General features: G+C 45.4%; 1 protein-coding gene and 1 long non-coding RNA gene across 5 annotated transcripts in view; both read right to left on the bottom strand.

Moving 5' to 3' along the window:
• Positions 1–22,079, bottom strand: part of LOC140895389 (DDB1- and CUL4-associated factor 6-like) — a 247,260-nt gene that overhangs the window by 214,230 nt on the left and 10,951 nt on the right. For all 4 annotated transcript variants that reach the window (XM_073304939.1, XM_073304947.1, XM_073304957.1 and 1 more), the window contains exons 2-3: positions 16,991–17,151; positions 13,185–13,398 (exon numbers count right to left, since the gene is read on the bottom strand). In XM_073304939.1, the coding sequence (XP_073161040.1) occupies positions 13,185–13,398; positions 16,991–17,151 (375 nt within the window). The remainder of the gene's footprint in view (positions 1–13,184; positions 13,399–16,990; positions 17,152–22,079) is intronic.
• Positions 7,325–8,566, bottom strand: LOC140895422 (uncharacterized). Its single transcript, XR_012154187.1, has 2 exons — positions 8,478–8,566; positions 7,325–7,859 (listed from the first exon to the last, which is right to left on the bottom strand). It is a non-coding gene; the product is annotated as an uncharacterized lncRNA (long non-coding RNA).

Genomic DNA, 22,079 nt, shown 5'->3' with positions numbered 1-22,079 from the left:
AACTACTCAGGTTTCAAGGGTGCAGAGCATTTGCATTAGGCATTTGTTTCAGCCTGCTCATGATGTACTATGTCCACATAAGGCATTCCCACAGCAAGCACTGTAGGTTATATAGATTGCTGTACCCTAGACTACTGCAAATGCCCAGTACAGCTCCCTGTGCAAATGCACGAAGTTTATGGAATATTTGCGCATTTTGTCCTTTCCACATTTTGTTTTGCCTCCTACTTCCTGCGTGAGCTGCCCACTCATTGTCAGGGCTCTGCCATCACTCTAGCGGATGTCATGATGAGGCACCTTTTCCTTCTGCACCCAGTGCCAGAGGCACTGGTAGTTATTACAGTGGGCACCCTGCTTTTTTGGGCAGGTGGGGTCTGTGCAGAAACCAGTGATAAGCAGCTTTTTATTCTCCCCATCTTTTAGTTTTAATTTTGTTTGTTTTTGTTTTGCAGCTGAACTACTTCCCCTCTGTTTCCCTTTAGGAACTCGAAATGAACAGGAGCCATCTGCCCCTGGTCTGCAGGCAGGATATCCCCTCTAGGCCGTTCTATGTGATCCATTCCCCACTTAAGGAAGAGGAGCCCCAGCGGATGCATCACTTCTCACAGGCAAAAGGGAGAGATGCTTGAGCACCATGCAGAGATAAGTGGAATTACTGTGGTGTATATGGGAGCCAACAGTCACTTTAAGAAAAGGAGTACCTCGGAGCACCTTAGAGACTAACAAATTTATTTGAGCATAAGATGAAGTGAGCTGTAGCTCACGAAAGCTTATGCTCAAATAAATTTGTTAGTCTCTAAGGTGCCACAAGTACTCCTTTTCTTTTTGCGGATACAGACTAACACGGCTGCTACTCTGAAAATAGTCACTTTGTTTTTGTTTTCACATCTGAGAGTGGGAGATGCTGCTGAAATAGCACCCAGACAGTCCTGGCATCCCGCAGTAAAGCACAGAGATGCAGGAAGACGTGCCTCTGTATGTCTGCTAACCCACCACTGATTGTCTTGTGTAATTCAGGAAAATCCCAAAGAACCATGTTTTAAAATATTTAAAAAGTTATTTCTCATTATACTTGTGTGCTTTGTGAGAGTGGTATCAAAACACATTTTTTTAAATTGATCAGTATGGATATCAAGCTTGTCATGATGCTCTGGATTTTTATTCCTTAGGGTAAAGGCTGGAGCACTACTTCAAGATCTATAGGTTTTATTAGCCAGAACAGAATTTTTAAAAATTGGTTACAGAAAGCAAGATGCTAGTTTTTACAAAATCTAAAAGAATTACTTTAACAGGAATGTTAAAATCTATCAAATGCATCTGAGACTTATGACAGTCTTCTACAGGTAAGCTACCTTCGTTCCACTATATTTGGGGCATGTGGTTTGAGTACCAACACAGGACTATAAATCCTTATCAACTTGTCAATTAAACAACTGGTTGAACTGCAATATTGGTGCAATTGCCTATAACTCAAGCCTAAATTTAAAACACACTTTGCTTTACGAAGTTGTCAATTTAATTCAAATGTTACCCTTCCTAATGATACTCCTAGCTAAGGCCTGGTCTACACTACACGGTTTGGTCGAATTTAGCTGCGTTAGGTTAATTTAAAAATGACTGCGTCCACACAACCAACCCCGTTCCGTCGACCTAAAGGGCTCTTAAAATTGACTTCTGTACTCCTCCCCAACGAGGGGAGTAGCACTAAAATCGACCTTGCTGCGTCGAATTTGGGATAGTGCAGACGCAAATCGACAATCGCAAATGGCCTCCAGGACCTATCCCAGAGTGCTCCATTGTGACCGCTCTGGACAGTACTCCAATGCACTAGCCAGGTACACAGGACAAGCCCTGGGAACTTTTGAATTTCATTTCCTGTTTGGTCAGCACGGCGAACTCAGCAGCACAGGGGACCATGCAGTCCCCCCAGAATTGTACAGTGTAGAATGTTTCTACGCTCACCTATCATCTCCGTCCCTGATGTTATCGCAGATTAGAAGGCAAAAAAAAAACAACACATTCACGATCATGTTTTCCAAGCTCATGCAGTCCTCTCACACTGATAGGGCACAGCCTAATGCATGGAGGCATTCAGTGGCAGAGGCCAGGAAAGAATTAAGTGAGTGCGAAGAATGGAGGCAGGACGCGATGCTGAGGCTAATCGGGGAGCAAACAGACATGATAAACGTCTGTTGGAGCTCCAGGAAAGCCAACAAGAGCACAGACCCCCGCTGCACCCACTGTATAAGCACCTACCCTCCTCCCTATGTTCCATAGCCTCCTCACCCAGACGCCCAAGAACGCAGGGGGGGAAGGCTCCGGGCACCCAGCCACTCCCCTCCAGAGGATGGCCGAAGCAACAGAAGGCTGTCATTCAAACAGTTTGATTTTTAGTGTGGCTACAATAAGCAACATGGCCTTGTCCTTCCATCCACCCCACCCAGGCTATCTTGTCCATTATCTTTTTTTTTAAATTAAGAAAGCATGGTTTCAAAACAACAGTTACTTTATTTCTGAAGGGGGAGGGTGTTTGGCTTACAGGGAATTAAAATCAACAAAGGAGGCAGGTTTGCATTAAGGAGAAATACACACAACTGTCACACTGAAGCCTGGCCAGTCATGAAATTGGTTTTCAAAGCCTCTCTGATATGCAGCGCGCCTTGCTGTGCTCTTCTAATCGCCCTGGTGTCTGGCTGCTCAAAATCAGCCAGGCGATTTGCCTCAACCTCCCACCCCACCAAAAACGTCTCCCCCTTACTCTCTCAGATATTATGGAGCACACAGCAAACAGCAATAACAAGGGGAACGTTGGTTGCGCTGAGGTTTGACCTAGTCAGCAAACAGCGCCAGCAAACTTTTAAATGTCCAAAGGCACATTCTACCACCATTCTGCACTTGCTCAGCCTATAGCTGAACTGCTCCTTACTACTGTCCAGTCTTCATGAGCCATGGGTAGGCTGGGGTAGGTACGACCGTGCAGTGCTGCCAGCTGGGAGAGCAGCCTGAGGCAGAAGCCTCCAGCTCGCATGATATTCCAGGTAGGACTGAATCTCCATGAGACGAAACTTAAATAAGAGAATGACCTGAAGTCTCTGGCTCCCATTTCGTGCTCTAAGAGGAGGACAGCCATGTCTGTCCAGGCGCCCCTGATCGATCTCACCGAGGTCTGCCAGGAGCACCCAGGAGATGTACGACGGCTATCCGTCCTACTGCACCATCTGCTGCGAAGGTAAGGCGCTGCTGCTGTGCAGCAATGCAGTACCACGTCTGCCAGCAGCACCCAGGAGACGTATGGTGACTCTGAGCTAAGCAGGCTCCATGCTTGCCGTGGTATAGCATCTGCATGGGTAACCCAGGAAAAAAGACGCAAAATGATAGTCTGCCGTTGCTTTCACGGAGGGTAGGAGGGAGGGGCCTGACGCCACGTACCCAAGACCACCCCCGACAATGTTTTTGCCCCGTCAGGCATTGGGAGCTTAACCCAGAATTCCAATGGGCAGCGGAGACTGCGGGAACTGTGGGATAGCTACCCACAGTGCACCGCTCTGTAAGTCGATGCTAGCCACAATAGTGAGGACGCACTCTGCCAACTTAATGCGCTTAGTGTGGACATACACAATCGACGGTATAAAATCGGTTTCTAAAAATTGACTTCTATAAAATTGACCTAATTTCGTAGTGTAGACATACCTTAAGATGCAATTTACTCCCAAATATGCCAGTAACAATTGAAAACTATTCCTAATTCATCTCAAATTTACCAGTATTGTAGACTTTTATGCCACAATAGCCAAGTTTTCAAACAATGGTAAAATTATTTTACTGACAAGCCAAAGAGTTTCTCCCTCCTAACGGAGAACTTGAGAGCTTGAAACCACAAGATGTGTCACTTCTATATTGATACTATTCAGGGACTTTCTGTCCCAAGAGCAAACCTTGTTGTGACCAGTTTCCTGTTAGAGTAAGGCTAAATATATGCAGCAAGTTCTTTAAACCTTAGCTCTCAGTTACTTATTTAGTATTATTTCTAAAGAACCATGGTTAAGCTTGTAACTGAAACAAAATGTATAATGCATACCTGTAAGTCACTTACAGAACTGACTCAGCTACATGCTGTATGCAGTGTTGCAGCTTTATTGGTTTCAAAATGTTAGAGAGACAAGGTGTGTGAGGTAATATATTTTACTGGACCAAATTCTTTGGGGAGGGGGGGAGGGAGGGAGAGAGAGAGAGGAGTCCTGAAGAAGAGCTCTGAATAGCTCAAAAACTTCTCTCTCACCAACAGAAGTTGATCCAAAAGCTTTTGAGCTACACAGTGCTCTTCTTCAGGACCTCTCTCTCTCTCTCTCACCAAAAGAAGTTGATCCAATAAAAGATATTACTTCATCCACTTTGTCTCTCAGATACATGCTTTGGGAAGTACTTAACTGGGTTATATTAAGTTATCACATGGCAAAATATGCATAAAAATCTATTTATCAGGTGAAATGGATACAAAGGTATCAACATTTGCAAACATCTCAACATTTGCAAGAACTAATTTCTTAAGATAGAACATTCAGGTAGTTAATTTCAACGAAGGTGTTCTGACAGCTATAGCTGGTTCTTTTCCCGGATTTCATTGTCTCCCAAAGACTTTAAAGAAACAGATAATATGGTATATGTCTTAGGACAAGATAAGGTGTTGGGGGATAGGGAGACCCTTCAATAGGCAGCTAGTGGACTGTCTCTTTTTGTCGAGATACCTCAGCCTCAAGGATCAAATAACTGAACATAAAAAAGGCCTCTTAGCCATTACCAATGGTCTGTCTAACCTGTTCTTGGCAAAGCCCATGTGAGCCAATCAGAAAGTTACCTCCTGCTTCTGACAAAGACTTGCAGTGTTCCGTTTGGAATACAAGTGTCTTATGTCACCTTCTCACCATCCAGTGAGAAAAGTTGTCCCTTGAATTCCTGCAATAGTTTATTGCTGTTTTGTCCATGGAAAATTCAATGATCTTTGAAGTGGAAAAAAATGGCTTGCATGGTTTACAAACATCTTTTTGGAGTGATATCTGTTGCAGACAAGGGAACTGCACACCTTTGTCTCAGCTCCTGATTATTCTTAATTTCAGGTGTAAACTTAAAATTGCTTTTGTACACTAAGCTGTTTGTGTAACTGTTTACCAGCCGATGACTACTCTGTGACCACATAGGCATTCGCTGTTCAGTGCTTCTTCAAAGGTTTTGCATTATAGTCAATGTATCACAAAAAAATTGTAATACCTCTGTTAGTGACCAGTTACATATATGTTCTTAGTGAAGACCTGCCTCTTTTTGTTTAAGGTTGCCATGGTAACAAAGCTCTTTCAGACTTGAAGGAATCCAATTTAGGTAGCTTAAGAGTTATTATATCTTTTAAAAAAAAACCTATAAATTATCAAACTGATCTATTTTATATAGACTTTGAATTGCTGAGTACCTTAGAGGAGAGAAAGGCCTTGCCTGCATAAAAAGTTGCACTGATTTAAATAAATGTGTTTCTGTAAAAGTGATTTAGTTAAACTGGTATAAACCCCAGTTAATTTACTAAACTAAGCTAAATTGATATAAGCCTCTCAAATCAAGAGGGGTTTGCACAGAGAGGTTTGCACTAATGTAGCTACCCCCAAAAACTGACCATTAAACCTGTGAATCTTGTGTACAGACATGATCTATAATCATGGATATGCATATCAATGCTATCATTAATTAATTCCATATTGATCTGTCCTCACTTGTTGATCTGGGGATACGGACATCACAAGGGCTGGTGATATCTGTACTGTAGGGATGGGCAAGAAAACACCCAGGCACTGCCGAGGCTGCTATCCAGCTTGCCTAGTATTAGGTGAGGTGTTCAGTGGCCAGACAGAACCAAGAGCATCACTAGTAGTAGTAGCTGAATGCCCGTGGACTTGCAGAGGTGTAATTCATAAAGTTGTGCATAAAATGCCAAAAATGTCTGAATTCCAGTGATGACTGAACCTGGTAATATTCTGAACAAAGGGTATGTCTACACTACGAAATTAGTTAGTTAAATTAGAAGTTGGTTTTTTAGAAATCGTTTTTATATATTCGAGTGCATGTGTCCCCACAGAAAATGCTCTAAGTGCATTAACTCGGCGGAGTGCTTCCACAGTACCGAGGCAAGCGTCGACTTCTGGAGTGTTGCGATGTGGGTAGCTATCCCACAGTTCCCGCAGTCTCCGCTGCCCATTGGAATTCTGGGTTGAGATCCCAATGCCTGATGGGGCTAAAACATTGTCGCGGGTGGTTCTGGGTACATATCCTCAGGCCCCCATTCCCTCCCTCCCTCCCTCCGTGAAAGCAGCAGCAGACAATCGTTTTGCACCTTTTTTCTTGAGTTACCTGTCTAGACGCCATACTACGGCAAGCATGGAGCCCACTCAGGTAACCGACACTGTATGTCTCCTGGGTGCCGGCAGACGTGGTACTGCATTGCTACACAGCAGCAGCAACCCCTTGCCTTGTGGCAGCAGATGGCACAGTAGGACTGGTAGCCGTCGTCATGTCCGACGTGCTCCTGGCCAAGTTGGCCAGGAGCACCTGGGCAGACCTGGGTACAGGGACTACATTAGAAGTGACTTGACCAGGTCATTCTCTTTAATCCTGAAGTCAGTCCTATTGAACCATCTTATGGTGAGCAGGCAGGCGATACGGATTGCTAGCAGTCCTACCCCTTAATGCCATGGCTCATGAAGCCATACACAGGCAGCCTGGACAGTAGTCAGGAGCTGCTCAACTGAGCAAGTGCAGAATGGTGGTAGAATGTGCATTTGGACGTTTAAAGGCACGCTGGCGCAGTTTACTGACTCGCTTAGACCTCAGCAAAACCAATATTCCCACTGTTATTACTGCTTGCTATGCGCGCCGCAATATCTGTGAGAGTAAGGGGGAGACGTTTATGGCGGGGTGGGAAGTTGAGGCCAATTGCCTGGCTGCTGGTTACGCACAGCCAGACACCAGGGCAGTTAGAAGAGCACAGGAGGGCGCGGTACACATCAGAGAAGCTTTGAAAACCAGTTTCATGACTGGCCAGGCTACGGTGTGAAAGTTCTGTTTGTTTCTCCTTGATGAAACCTCCCGCCCCTTGGTTCACTCTACTTCCCTGTAAGCTAACCACCCTCCCCTTCTCCTTTCGATCACTGTTTGCAGAGGCAATAAAGTCATTGTTGCTTCACATTCATGCATTCTTTATTCATTCATCACACAAATAGGGGGATGACTACCAAGGTAGCCCAGGAGGGGTGGTGTAGGAGGGAAGGAAAATGAGACACAGCACTTTAAAAGTTTACAACTTTAAAATTTATTGAATGCCAGCCTTCTGGTTTTTGGGCAATCCTCTGTGGTGGAGCGGCTGGTTGGCCGGAGGCTCCCCCACCACGTTCTTGGGCGTCTGGGTGTGGAGGCTGTGGAACTTGGGGAGGAGGGCGGTTGGTTACACAGGGGCTGTAGCGGCACTCTGTGCTCCAGCTGCCTTTCCTGCAGCTCAACCATACACTGGAGCATACTGGTTTGATCCTCCAGTAGCCTCAGCATTGAATCCTGCCTCCTCTCATCACGCTGCCGCCACATTTGAGCTTCAGCCCTGTCTTCAGCCCACCACTTACTCTCTTCAGCCCGCCACCTCTCCTCCCAGTCATTTTGTGCTTTCCTGCACTCTGACATTATTTGCCTCCACGCATTTGTCTGTGCTCTGTCAGTGTGGGAGGACAGCATGAGCTCAGAGAACATTTCATCACGAGTGTGTTTTTCCTTTCTAATCTTCACTAGCCTCTGGGAAGGAGAAGATCCTGTGATCATTGAAACACATGCAGCTGGTGGAGAAAAAAAGGGACAGCAGTATTTTAAAAAGACATTTTATAAAACAATGGCTACACTCTTTCAAGGTAAACCTTGCTGTTAACATTACATACATAGCACATGTGCTTTCGTTACAAGGTCGCATTTTGCCTCCCCCACCGTGTGGCTACCCCCTCAACCCTGGTAATTGGTTATCTCTGAAATCACAATGGTCTAGATCTCTTGGCGTGGCTAACAGCAGGGAACATTTCTGTTCAGCCACAGACAAACAGCCCAGCAGGAACGGGCACCTCCGAGTGTCCCCTGAAGAAAAGCACCCTATTTCAACCAGGTGACCATGAATGATATCTCACTCTCCTGAGGATAACACAGAGAGATAAAGAACGGATGTTGCTTGAACGCCAGCAAACATACACTGCAATGCTTTGTTGTACAATGATTCCCGAGTACGTGCTACTGGCTTGGAGTGGTAAAGTGTCCTACCATGGAGGACGCAATAAGGCTGCCCTCCCCAGAAACCTTTTGCAAAGGCTTTGGGAGTACATCCAGGAGAGCCGCGAATGCCAGGGCAAAGTAATCCTTTCACATACTTGCTTTTAAATCATGTATAATATTTTAAAAGGTACACTCACCGGGAGGTCCCTTCTCCACCTGCTGGGTCCAGGAGGCAGCCTTGGGTGGGTTCAGGGGTACTGGCTCCAGGTCCAGGGTGAGAAACGGTTCCTGGCTGTCGGGAAAGCCAGTTTCTCTGCTTGCTTGCTGTGAGCTATCTACAACCTCATCATCTTCTTCATCCCCAAAACCTGCTTCCGTGTTGCCTCCATCTCCACTGAAGGAGTCAAACAACACGGCGGGGGTAGTGGTGGCTGAACCCCCTAAAATGGCATGCAGCTCATCATAGAAGCGGCATGTTTAGGGCTCTGACCCGGAGCGGCCGTTCGCCTCTCTGGTTTTCTGGTAGGCTTGCCTCAGCTCCTTCAGTTTCACGCGGCATTGCTTCAGGTCCCTGTTATGGCCTCTGTCCTCATGCCCTGGGAGATTTCGACAAAGGTTTTGGCATTTCGAAAACTGGAACGGAGTTCTGATAGCACGGATTCCTCTCCCCATACAGCGATCAGATCCCGTACCTCCCGTTCGGTCCATGCTGGAGCTCTTTTGCGATTCTGGGACTCCATCATGGTCACCTCTGCTGATGAGCTCTGCATGGTCACCTGCAGCTTGCCACGCTGGCCAAACAGGAAATGAGATTCAAAAGTTCGCGGTTCTTTTCCTGTCTACCTGGCCAATGCATCTGAGTTGAGAGGGCTGTCCAGAGCAGTCACAATGGAACACTCTGGGATAGCTCCCGGAGGCCAATACCATTGATTTGTGTCCACAGTACCCCAAATTCGAGCCGGCAAGGCCGATTTAAGCACTAATCCACTTGTCAGGGGTGGAGTAAGGAAACAGATTTTAAGAGCCCTTTAAGTCAAAAAAAAAAAGGGCTTCATCATGTGAACGGGTGCAGGTTTACATCGATTTAACGCTGCTAAATTCGACCTAAAGTCCTAGTGTAGACCAGGTCAAAGAGTGTTCTCTTAAGTCATGCTTGTAGCTGTTTCCATCATTTCACACCGATTCAGACATTCTAGGTTTCAGAGTGATATTTGGGTTTATTGTGTGGTGGTTATATTGGGAGAGGGGAGGCTGCATTGGTCATCTTACTGTGTGGGAAAATTGTGTGGATTTGTGTTGGTGGAGAATGAGGGGGGTGTGCTGCAGTGAGGGGCTGTGTGTTTGCAGCTATTGCATTGATGGTTGTGCTAGAAGATTTATGGGGGTGGCAGTTTGGCCAGGTAATACAACATTTGTGCAGTCTCCCTAATACAACCAATGAAATTGTTGCATGCAGATTAGCTGTAGACCAAGGATGGTAACTGGTTGAGTTATCTCTGAAATCACAATGGTCTAGGTCTCTTGGCATGGCATAGACATGTGTCTTACTGTAGCTGTACACCACATGGGTGTAATTAAAGTCAAAATGGCTGAGAACTTAAATTGGACAGTAACATACCATAAAACCCAGTGGATTATTCCACCAGGTGAGATTCTGAACAAAGAGAGTGTTTTGTTCTCACCCATATTTGTAGCTGTTTCCACGGCTTCACACTGACTCAGACATTTTAGGCTCCAGAGTGACACTCCAGGAATCTTTTTATAAACTGTATTTGTATTACTAGAACACTTAGGTGGCCTAGCTATGGACCCAAACTATTTCTAGGCACAACACAAACGAAAACAATCCCTGCCCCAAAGATCTTTATAATCCAAGTACAAGACCATGCAGCCAACTTGACATGACAGGTGCTCTCAGCTGTAAAAGTAGCCAGCAAAGGTTGGTCAGGAGCATTGAGGGATGCCGCTGGGAAGATCAAGTAAACCAAAACAGCTACATAATCCCCCCTTGCTGCCTTTGCTAGCTCTGCACTGGTCATGGACATCAGCCTTGCTCAGAGCAAATGTAATTCCAGAAGTGGTGTGAACATTTGTGCATTGGAGCTAGCAAAGCTGAAGATTGATGTGTAGTGTTACAAGCCTGCCAGGAAATTACAATGGCAATTTTTTTTAGCGTAGGTCGGAGTCTATGCTCCAACAGGAGTGTACCCAACTCTCCTCCTTATTCCGCAATGATATATACAGCACTGACAAACTTTACTGAATTCAGTCTTTTACGAGTTCACTGTATTTATCTATTATGGGACTGATGTCTTGGGGGGGGGGGGGGGAAGAGAAAGGAAGGGAACATGATTAATGTAAACCCTGAGAAGTGTTATGCATTTCAAAGGACTATATGTAGGGCCATACCAAATTCACGGCCAGGAAAAATGCATCATAGACCGTGAAATCCGGTCTTTTGTGTGCTTTAACCCTATTCTATACAGATTTCAAGGGGGACACTAGCGTTTCTCAAACTGGGAGTCCTGACCCAAAGGGGGCTGCAAGGTTATTTTGGGGGTGGGAAGTGTCACGGTATTGCCACCATTATTTCTGCACTGCCTTCAGAGCCGGGCAGCTGGAGAGTGGTAGCTGTTAGCCGGGCACCCAGCTCTGAAGGCAGCGCCCCGCTAGCAGCACCGCAAAAGTAAGGGTGGCAATACCATACCACACCATCCTTACTTCTGCTGCCTTCAGAGGAGGGTGGCCAGAGTGGCGACTGCTGACCATGGCCCAGCTCTGAAGGCAGCAGGACAGAAGTAAGAGTGGGAATACCATACCACGCCATCCTTACTACTGTGCTATTGCTGGCAGCGACCCTGCCTTCAGACCAGGGCTCCCAGGTGGCCAGCAGCCACCCTCCAGCCACCCAGCTCTGAAGGCATCACCACCACCAGCAGCAACACAGAAGTAAGGTTAATAGTACTGTAATCCCTCTACAATAACCTTGAGATTCCCCCCAACCCCCAACTCCTTTTTGTATCAAGACCCCTACAGTTAAAATACTGTGAAATTTCAGATTTAAAGATCTGAAATCATGAAATTTATCATTTTTAAAATCCTATGACCGTGAAATTGACCAAAATGGACCGTAAATTTGGTAGGGCCCTAACTATACAAAACAATGTGCCAGACATGAATGAACTTTTAAAGTTCAGTGCATTTCTCGGGGAAGGTATATGTAAATGTACCCCTTCTAGTTATGCAAGAACTCAGCCTTTTGAAACTTCACCCTGAGGAGGGGACCTTAGTCTGCTCAACACCTGTTACATGAAGACAGGATGAGAGGTCTAACCTGTATAAAGGAGAAACAAAAATTCATGTGTGCGCTAGTCCTGAGCTAAGTTATAATCTTAACCACAAAAACCTGTTGGAGTTTGAAAGACTGACTCCTACAGAGCCCTTGTCAGCATTGGGGTGATTTCTGGTAAGCTTATTAGCATACATGTAGGTTTTTATATGTTTTCTCTGTAATGCTTTCACCCTATGAATAAAAGGGCTTGCTTACAAAAAGCTGTGTCACAGCTTATAACTGTGGGCACTTAAGCTGTTTACAACCTCTGAGGAGAAAAGCAAAGCAGGCCTGCTGAGGCCGTCTGACTTCCTGGGGAATTCACAGTGTAGGCAGGGAACTGTGCACCATGGAAATACCCCAGTCAGGAAAAAGAAGTGAGATGCCCTTCTCCACCCAAGAGAGGTGACAGATAGGGAGCCAGAAAAACGGAGAGTGGATGTTCTTGGTGGACCATAGAGGGGAAAATACAGGTGTAGTTGCCTTCAACTGTGACAAACGCTTGCATTACAAATTATTCTGAATCCCTGAAGTAGTGATGAGCTTTTGGAAAACAGACACCTACTTCACCATCCTACTTCACAATATGTTCCAATTACTCCCCACAACCAAAGTTTCTCTTATTCCTGTGACTCAGAGAGTAAAGCAAACTCTTGACTTCTTCCAGCCTTAATTTATTTAATGAAATAAAGGATTTCACTCCAAGATTTCATCAGGATCAATTCAATAGTTGCCTTCCACATCAATTTTACATGTCCAAAGTCACAAGCACACATTAAGATGTGGTTGAACCGAAAGAGGGAAGTGGGTTCTTGGCTGCATGGAAGTCTTAGAGTAGCTCAGAGAGATACATAAATTCATACATAAAACCCCTTTTTGTCACTGTAATATAACACCCTGCTAAATTGAGAGATTTGATTATATTACTGCATAATGTTTCTCTAAACAGAGATTAGCTCAGTTTGTAATGATTAGTGTTTCATTTCGGATGAAAATTATTTGTAAACCTGTTAAACTCTAGACACAGTTTCTTCTAATAACTATTTAGGAAGTTTTAACATTTGGATGAGTTCTACTTTCCTGTGCTCTCAGAGAGGTAACAGCCTTAACATACAGACAGTCCACAGGTCTTCATTAGACCCCTTCCAAATCCCTGCATGTTTAGTTCCTGTTATGAGAGGAGTGACTTCCATCATCTGAAATTTAAACAGCATGGAACCAAGCATCTATTTCACCAACACAAAGACAGACAAAATGTTAGTTTCCCTGCATGATGTCACCCAGCCCACACCCCACCTAAGCCCTTTCACAGCCTGTTGACTATGATGGTCATGCAAGAGAGATGGGATTTGTTTGCAGACTTTAGGGTATGAGAAAAATTAGGATTTGGGAATACTGTGGATGGAGTAAGAAAAACTGGTTAAGACTGGTATCTTCAGTGTTTAAAAATTAACTTTGAAAACAAATTCTGAGAGTGGCTGTTGTGACTTTGGAGACTAGAGATAAAAATCAACAGTTTCTCCCATGCCCAGAATGGCACCTAAAGAAAAGAAGAGTTAGTGAGGGGAGGTACCTCTCTGCACGACTCTAAGTCTGATTTCTCCTGGCTTCATAACTATGTCAGGTGGGTTCTTGACATCGCAGAAGTAAGTGCCGTTGTCCCGGAACTGCACGTTTGCTATGCTGACAGATGCATCTTTCTTGTTAAGGTCTCCAGCCCAACTGATTCTGTTCTTAAATGGTGTGTCCTTCCCAGGGTACGCGTTCCCTTGAGAGTAATAGAAGAACTGCAGCCAGAGAGGAGAGCATGTAAGAACATCCACATCAGAACATTGCAAAGCTTACACCCCTCCTTCACTAAGATAGTTTCTCCAGATCTGCTGGGCCCTTTCCAATACCACATTAGGAGGTAGGAGTAGGAATTCCTCCAGAGTCCAGCTACTTCTAGCTGCAGATTGTAGCAAGCATGCTGTCGCTCCACTAATCACACATTCAAGTAGCCACAGTATGACTTAGCCTTCAAGTCCAATGCAAATTTTTTTTAGGCGAAGGAGTCTCAGTCTGGGTGTTGTGATGCAAGAGAAGGGCTCACACACAGGTGTCACAGGTCACAACCACTGTGCCCTTCTTGTATTGAGAGGGAAGTGAAGGCACCATCTCTGAAAAAAATCCTCAGGCCAAAGGGTGGTAGCAAGTCTGGCGTAATGTGTGTAGAATCAGCAGGTCCTGTATGCTATGCCTGCTCTAAATTAGAGGTCTACAGTAGCAAAAAGAAGGTGTTAGACTTAACCCTGCAGTGATCATGTGTTCTATAGCATCTGTTAGGCCCGGTACAGGGCTAGTCTGTGTGTATTCAGGCATCGCTCAAGGAGAGTAGAGTTAAGGCTCCATTGCAGGGACGGTATACACCTAAGTCTTCATTTCTTGGTTTTCAGAAGTTTAAATTTAGCGAGGCTCCACATTCTAGTAGAGGGCACAAGACACCACTGGGCAACTTTACTGTGTTACTGACGTTTAGTTATTAAAAAAAAAAATTCCCCAATTTTTCAACATTCCCATCTAGCACAGCTCAGCATTCCACCTCCACTGCTTCTGGTCCTGGGCAAGATTATCACAAAATGCACTGGCTGCATGCATGTCATTTCATTGCCCCTGCAACATCTCCAGTCTGCTTCTCCAGCACAATTCACCTCAACATGCAGTGGCAGGTGTCAGCATAGCACCTGCATGTTGAGGAGCTGGAAAGAAGAGGCAGGAACAGTGGAGGAACTAGCATGGAGCCTGTGGGGGAAGACAGGAGAACATGTATGTATGGAAATTTGAGGAGGCAGATGAAGCTGACCAACATCCCTCACTGGACAGCTGGGACGCCTCCTTTCCCTGCACTGCTCCAACACCCCTCACATTGCCCCTCTTCCCCCACCACTGCTCTGACCCTGCTTCAACTCTTCCAACATTCCCTCCATCACATCCCTTGCTGACCACCCCCACAAACCCTAGGCTCCAAGCTCCCTAGGCACCCTCGCATACACTGCTTCAAATGCAAACACACCCCCAAGCTGCTTCACCCGCACCCTTGCACTCCACACCCCTCATAAGCTTGCAGAGGCCATGAGGAGGAGGGGAGATGGTGAGGCTGTGAAGAGCGCATGTACCAGATGGAGGCAGGAAAGTGGTGATGCAGTCCCTGCCCCAGGCACTGCACATGCTCATTCCCTGTTCCCCAACCCAGACCACATCAATCCCCTATTTGTTGAGGGAGGATAGAAAGCCTCTTTAGGAAACCCAGTTCTTCAAAGCTCTAGTCAAACTGGGTTTTTCTGTTTTGTGCCTGAATTCTTTACATCAATAAGGTTTGTTATCTGGGATGTGCTGACCCTCCAGTGCACAGCTCCAAGGGGCAAAACATGACACAGGGGCAGGTCCCTCACTTCGTACTCTTCCAAACCCAGTGCACTCCTCCACACTGCTCCAATGCTTCCTCCCTGCTCTGACTTTCCCTATTCCCTAACTGTGCACCTTTTTGAGGCACTCGAAAAAGTTGAGTATGTATATACTACACATGCTACAGCAGCACACGACAGCGAGGCCACTGTAGCACAGGCACTTGCTACAATGACTGAAGGGGTTTTTCTGTCACTGTAGTAAATCCACCCTCTCAACAGGCAGTACAGTAACTCCTCACTTAAAGTCATCCCTGTTAACATTGTTTCATTGTTATGTTGCTGATCAATTAGGGAACATGCTCATTTGAAGTTGTGCAATGCTCCCTTATAACGTGGTTTGGCAGCCACCTGCTTTGTCCACTGCTTGCAGAAAGAACAGCCAGTTGGAGCTAGTGGGGGGGGGCTTGGAACCAGGATGGACCAGCAGTCCCCCTATCAGCTCCCTGCTCCCCTAAGTTCCCTGTGCAGCAGCCACCCAGCAGGCTATCAGTTGCTGGCAGTTCAGCTGTCCCTCCCCCAACTGCCATGTGCTGCTCCTGCCCTCTGCCTTGGAGCTGCTCCTGGGATCCTCCTGCTTGCTGTGCGGGGATGATGGGGAAGAGGGGTACTAATGTCAGGTGTCCCCTTCCCCCCACTCCTTTACCCCATTAGGCCATCTGCACAGAGCGGGGTTGGGGGCCACACGACAGAGGGAGATTGCTGGCAGCAGCTGCTGTCTCAACTAGCTGATCTACTTAAAAAGGCAGTGTACTTAGAGTATGGTCAGCGTACTTAAAGGGGCAATGCACATCTCTCTCTCTCTCTCTGTCTCTCACACAAGGTGTGTCTCTCTCTCTGCCATGCTTTCTCCCCTCCCTCCATTTGTGCTGCCTTGTAGAGTGAGAGGCTACATTAACAAGCGTTAACCCTTGAGGGCTCAGCCAAGTGCTAGTTCATCAATTAGCAGTAAGGCATTCCCTAGGAAATATCCCTCCCTCTTCCACCCTCTGACTTCACCACCTCAATCAAGCTTAACAATCATCATTGCTGTGTACAGTATTAAATTGCATAAAACTTAGAGAGAGAGAGAGAGAGAGAGAGAGAGAGAGTGTGTGTGTGTATTTAAAAAGTATAGAGTCTTGTCTGGCAAAAAACATTTCCATGGAACCTAACCTCCCCCCATTTACATTAATTCTTATGGGGAAACTGGATTAGCTTAAAGTAGCTTTTTCCAGGAACGTAACTACAACGTTAAATGAGTTACTGTAGCTAGACCTGCCTGCCCCTACAGTAGGGATTAAGTTGACCTAACTCTGTCAAACAAGGAGAGAAATTTTTCACAGCATCAAGCAACGTATCTAGGTCAATCAAATTTTTAGGTGTAGACCAAGCCTAAGGGTGTGTGTACACTGCAGCTGGGAGCAAGCCCCCATAGCCCAGGTAGACACAGACTCACAGTACCAGGGCTCAAGCTAGTGTGCTAGAAATAGCTGTGTGGATGTTGCAGCTCACCCTCTCAAGCCCACCTGACCGCTTAGGCTTCAGTTCAGGTGGCTTGCCCAAGTCTCTGCCAGAGCCACAACGTCCATAAAGCTATTTTTAGTATGCTAGATCATGCCACACTAGCACAAGTCTACCAACGCTGGAAGGCTCATTCCCAGCTGCAGTGTAAACATACCACCACCCTGGCCTTTTCCAAGCCAAACTACATGGCAGCAAGAAGAGAACCGATGTTAAACACAGGATGTGACACTTTGTACAAGCATCTGGTGACATTTCATGCTAAGCTAAAAACAAAAGCTTACGTGAGGGATGGGTGAAGGAGCACCAACATGGAGTGGGACCTGCCTTACAAACGTACCTGACCAAAGAGTTCTTTCTTAAACATACCCAAGATTTTCCCCTCCCAGCCCTGCCACAAACAGCAGGATCAACCCAGACAAAGGGCTCTTACTGATATTGGGGTTGTTGCTCCCTCTGGTTGGAAGCTCCAGGAGATGGACGCTGCACTGCTGATCACGTCTCGGGATGAAAACGTGCATGGAAGTCTTGCTTCTGTCCCATTCTCCACAAAGAGCTCCTCTGGTGTCTTCACATCAAGTGCTGATACTCTGACTGTTTGGGGGTGGGAAAGAGGAAAAGGAAAAATGAAAGAATCAAGAGCTGTCTTCAAGGACCAGCAAAGCACAAGCAACATGGGATGAACTGGTACCACCTCAAGAACTACACAAGAAAACCAAGGAAGCAGCATCACCCCTATGGTGATGGGTTGTGCAGACATCACATCAAGTTTATAGCATGAACACATTGGCTGGATCCTGCTTCCCCTTTCTTGTGATGTTTGCTATGAGCTGTTCCATGCCAACAGATGCTTCCTGTAGTGCAGCTGGTGGGAGACAGTGTTATAGTACGAAACTCCCTCGTATTTATTGCTCTAACTTCCACTGGCAATTTTTGAGAAGTTAACTTTGAGAAAGGTTTTGGGCCTGCTGCTAATCCATTTCCTGCTTGGTTCTCATCTCTCTCCTCCCCACAACACTCTGAATTTCTGCTGCAACTGGAACAAAACACCAAATTCAACTCCACTCATTATGAAGCAGAACAAAAACAAAAAAAACTAACCTTTTGTCTAAGTGCACCACCTAATTCCATAAGGCATAATGTTACCATTCCCTGGCTCACTTCTGCAGGAGTCCTAAATAAATCATCAACGAAATACATACGAATTGTTTGACTTACAAAATTACCAAAGCTTTTAACTCCGACAGCATTTCAGGTAAAGGATCTGTTTAACCAAGATTTCTTGTTACTGAGCCTGTGATAGATGTGCACAGCCAGTCATACAGACTGGAATCTTTGTCACCCCATCCTTCTCCTCACTTCCAAAAGAGTAAGCTTCAGAGTATTTTACAATGGAGAAGTTGGTAACAGTGACTCTGGTGTGTGTTATTGCCATTAGATCCCAGTTTAATCTGAGAGGAAGCTGGATCACATCACGCAGCAAGCCTGGAAAACAGCCTATACATGTCAGTTCTATTAAAGACCGATAATATTTTAAACTGAGGCAGCGTCCAGACACCTAGCTATCATGGTGATGAGTTGTGGTTTAAATAGGGATAGTCAAAACAACAAGGGGCGGTAAGTCTGTTGCAGGTATTCAAAGTTAAAGCAAGCCCTGAAGACTGCATATGGCTCATTAGAGTAAGTACCTCTTCTGTATAAGTTAGTCTGTAGAGTGCTCTAGAAGTGCTAGTTATTTATTCTCCTACAGAACAACCTTGTTTGAGAGGCCAGGGAAGGGTTTGACTGCCTTGTCATCTCAGCCCTTGTATCAAACAAACAGAAAAGCCCTGTAAGAGAGGTGGATTTTCAACAAGAGGTTGCGTCAGAGCTTCCCTTCTCCCCTACATATAATCTAACTACAGGCCAAGAAATGCTCCTTTCCTTGGGTCCCTACTACCAAATGTTTCTTCTGAACACACAAGAGGTCTTCTGACAATTCAGTCAAGTGAATACATAGCTGCAGTGCTATAAGAAGATTTTTCTGCTAATGGAGTGGATATTATGATAACAGAAAACAATCCATTGTTTCAAGTCCAAACCACAGAACAAATCTCCCCTTCAGGCAAAAAGCAAGCAAGATGCCCTCAACATTAGTGTAGGAAGAAAAATCAGCACTGAGACATTGATTGCCTTTATAGAGGACAGAGGATTCATTGCTACCAATAGGAAGGAGTAAGCACTGACCTGTTTATTCCAAGAAGCCACTGTTGTACATAAATAGCCCTTGGAAGTGTGGTGAAGAAAAGCCTCATCTCTCTCTTTCAGCCCACACTTAGTAAAACTCCTGCTTAATATCTGAGGATCTATTGTACACCTGGATAATAACCACCTTTCACTCCTGGAACAGAAGCCAGGTTTCCCAATTAGTTCATAAGTGGACTTTGTCTCCTCAGGTCCAAACTAAGATTCCCAGCTGACCCGATCACAAACAATGGATAGTTTATTCTCACTAGCCACAGACCCTGATGCTTTGATAGAACTGTGTTAAGGCCAGGAGAAGGTAATAACCCCCTGAATTACATGAACAGCCAGCCAGCACTAGATCATACCATTCTACAGAGTCTCCCAAGTTGTAACCTCACTAAAGATTAGATCTTACAGACTTGAACCCTGCAGCAACATACCTGCATTAATCTCAGGAACAAAGACAGCTCCCATTTATAGTCTCCAGCCAACCCTGATACTAGCCTCATTGAATCTATGACCATATCCTCAAATCCCAAGCAGATATCAGAGGACTGTGATACAGAACACCATCCTTCAGCTATCCCTTCCCATCACTCCCTGCAACAGTCAGGAGTCACATTAGCCTGAAAGAGCTCCAGGTCACCTCATGCAGTGCCTCTGACACAGTTGCAGAACATTCTGGAATAAGAGTGCCCCCACAGGGAATTCTATTGGTTTAACTATACCAGTAAAATATGTCCCAAGATTGCATCAGATCTATAAATGGATGTTGTAAAACCCAAAATTACCAAGAAACACAGCAACTTCAGCACAAAGATAAATAACTTAGAGTGCTGCTGCCAAAGGTAGAACTTGGCACCAATATCTGGCATTCTCATAGGTTATGCTCTACCAAACAACAGACTGGTCTCTAAACCACACCCCCTCTGAGATTATGCTCACTCACAGGCAGAACAATATGGTACAACTCCCCCAAGCAATTCTATCAAAGTTCTTCAGGGAAGCTAGATTTTCCAGAAATCTTGCTGTTTTTTGCTTCCACTGCAACCTATTGAGCTAAGAGGCCAGTAAAACGCATTAGGTCCCAACTGTGTAGTACCAATCTGAATGATTAGATAACTTAGTCCAAATTTGCCTTCCCTTAAGTCACTGCACCTACAGAAGTAGGTAAAAATCAATAACTCTTTTCCTCTCTTCCCTTCTCCATAAGGAAAGAGTCAGCTGAAGAACAGGTTCCCATTATACTCAAAACTGTGGTTTGAAAGTGCCTTACTCAGTTTCCTGATCTTTGCCTAAACAGAGGCTAGCAGTTGAGAGAGCCAGCCAGAGCTACAAGTGCAGTTTTTCCAAACAGCACCCACAACTCCAACCATCGAGTGCAGCACTTCTCATATGCAGCCACCAGGGGCTCTTCTTGCAGCCACAGCCTCAGTGGCTGTGATTCAGAAGGGTGCGGGGGGGAGAGAAGTGGCCTCTCCCCCTTCCCTAGTGCTCCTCGATGCACAGCCTTGGTGTTGGTTGCTGGGGCTTCCAGCAGGGGCTGGACCCTGCCCCCCTCTCGAGTCACCTGGGGCACAATAGAGGAGCAGGCAGCCAGTGAGTTCCCCATCTACGCAAGGGTAGTGGGGCTCAGGCTTTGGGCTTCAACCTTGGAGTAGCAGGCTCTGGCCACGAGGCTTCAGGATCCAGCCCCCCGCTGCCTTCCCCAAGCCCCCATCCAGGGCTTAAATTGTCCCCAAACTTGCTGGGGCCAGTAAGTCTGCTGTGAAAAGTGATACTTGTATGTTTGTTGATATCACTTTTCATAGACTTACTAGCCAGCACTAAATAAATTACTATGATGTGGACATGTGTATGTGCAAATTTATTTGTTTTTATTGTTATTTGTTTTTTGTTGTTTATTTGTATTTTAGGAAAAAGTGTGAGAGTGGCCACCAGCAAGAGTTGGTGGCCGCACTCTGAGGTCACCAAATAATTTGTCCTGAGAACCCTAGTGTCTACAATGATAGCTTTGGAGATCAAGAAAATATGTTTAAACTCTTCTACACATGGGAAAATTGACCAAAATAGCTATTGCAGAATAATTTTTTCTCCATTTGGTGTAATCAAGCCGAGTAAAATAAAAAGAGAACCATCAGCAGAATCACAGTCCAATATTTAGGAGATAGGGTTTGTCTGGAGGCACAGACAAACCCAAAGAGGAAGTTGAAATACCAAATACAGAACCCCATACTCTGCTATTTGGCATTAAACAAGACACAAGAATCACCAGTAAAGTTAATTGCACTTGAACATCTCCTCTGGAAGTATAAGTCTTAGGTATAATTATGAAGAGGCAGACACCACTGTGTGCAGGTCCACTTTTTCTCAGCTAGAAACAGTCTTTGGGTAGGTTAACAACACCAACTTATCAGAGGTGCATTGGCAAAGTACAAGCAGCAGTGACACAAAGCCTCTCTGGAGATGGTCATAACTGACCCTATTATCAGGGATTTAACAGACTGACTACATCAGTTACTAGGCTTTCTCGCCTCTCAGAGGCAGGCTCCACAGCAATCATCCTGTAGTAGGGAGAGCATGGAAGGTTATTCAGCGTGACTGTAAAGTTGCGTTACAGAACAGATGTTCACCACCAAGACTGTTTCCAAGCTAAGTTACTCATTTTGACCCCTAAAAATTATTAATCTTCAACCAATTAGACCAAGTGCTCTTGTGGCAGAACAAGCTTGTAGTTTGCTTAGAAACCTGTTCTATATATTTTTTCCCCCATCTCCCATTTCTCATGAAGTTGTTATCCACTGGGTGACACTCAGTTTAAGAGAAGGTTGAAGTGACAGGGGTGGGAAAGCTTAAGTGTCACTGCTGTCTGGATGAGGGAAAATGAGAGAAGAATGGCAGTAAAGGAGCAGAACCAGGTATTGTCAGCAAAGGTGAAGTTGTATACAGGTATACTGAGCTTGGAAGAGCCAAAAAGAGTGGAGTGCCAGGAACCAGAAGATTGGTAGAAGCAGAGTGACGGAAGATGGGAAGGATGATCCAAGGAGATCCTGCCATCCAGACCATCTAACTTTTATTGATTCTTTCTACATAAGATCTAAGATACTGCCTTTCCTATCCATCCACACAGCCAAACTCTCGTCTATGCTCTCATCATCATGTCTCTCAATTATTGCAATAACCTTTTCTCTGGCCTTGACAAATGCAATCTCGCCCCAATCTTATCCACTCAGAATGCTGCTGCAAAGAGAGTTTTCCTAGCCCAGCTCTTTACATTGCTCCACTGGCTCTCCCTT

Source organism: Lepidochelys kempii, chromosome 1 (genome assembly GCF_965140265.1).
Source record: "Lepidochelys kempii isolate rLepKem1 chromosome 1, rLepKem1.hap2, whole genome shotgun sequence".
Lineage (NCBI taxonomy): Eukaryota > Metazoa > Chordata > Testudines > Cheloniidae > Lepidochelys > Lepidochelys kempii.
This window is presented reverse-complemented; position numbering and strand designations above follow the sequence as displayed.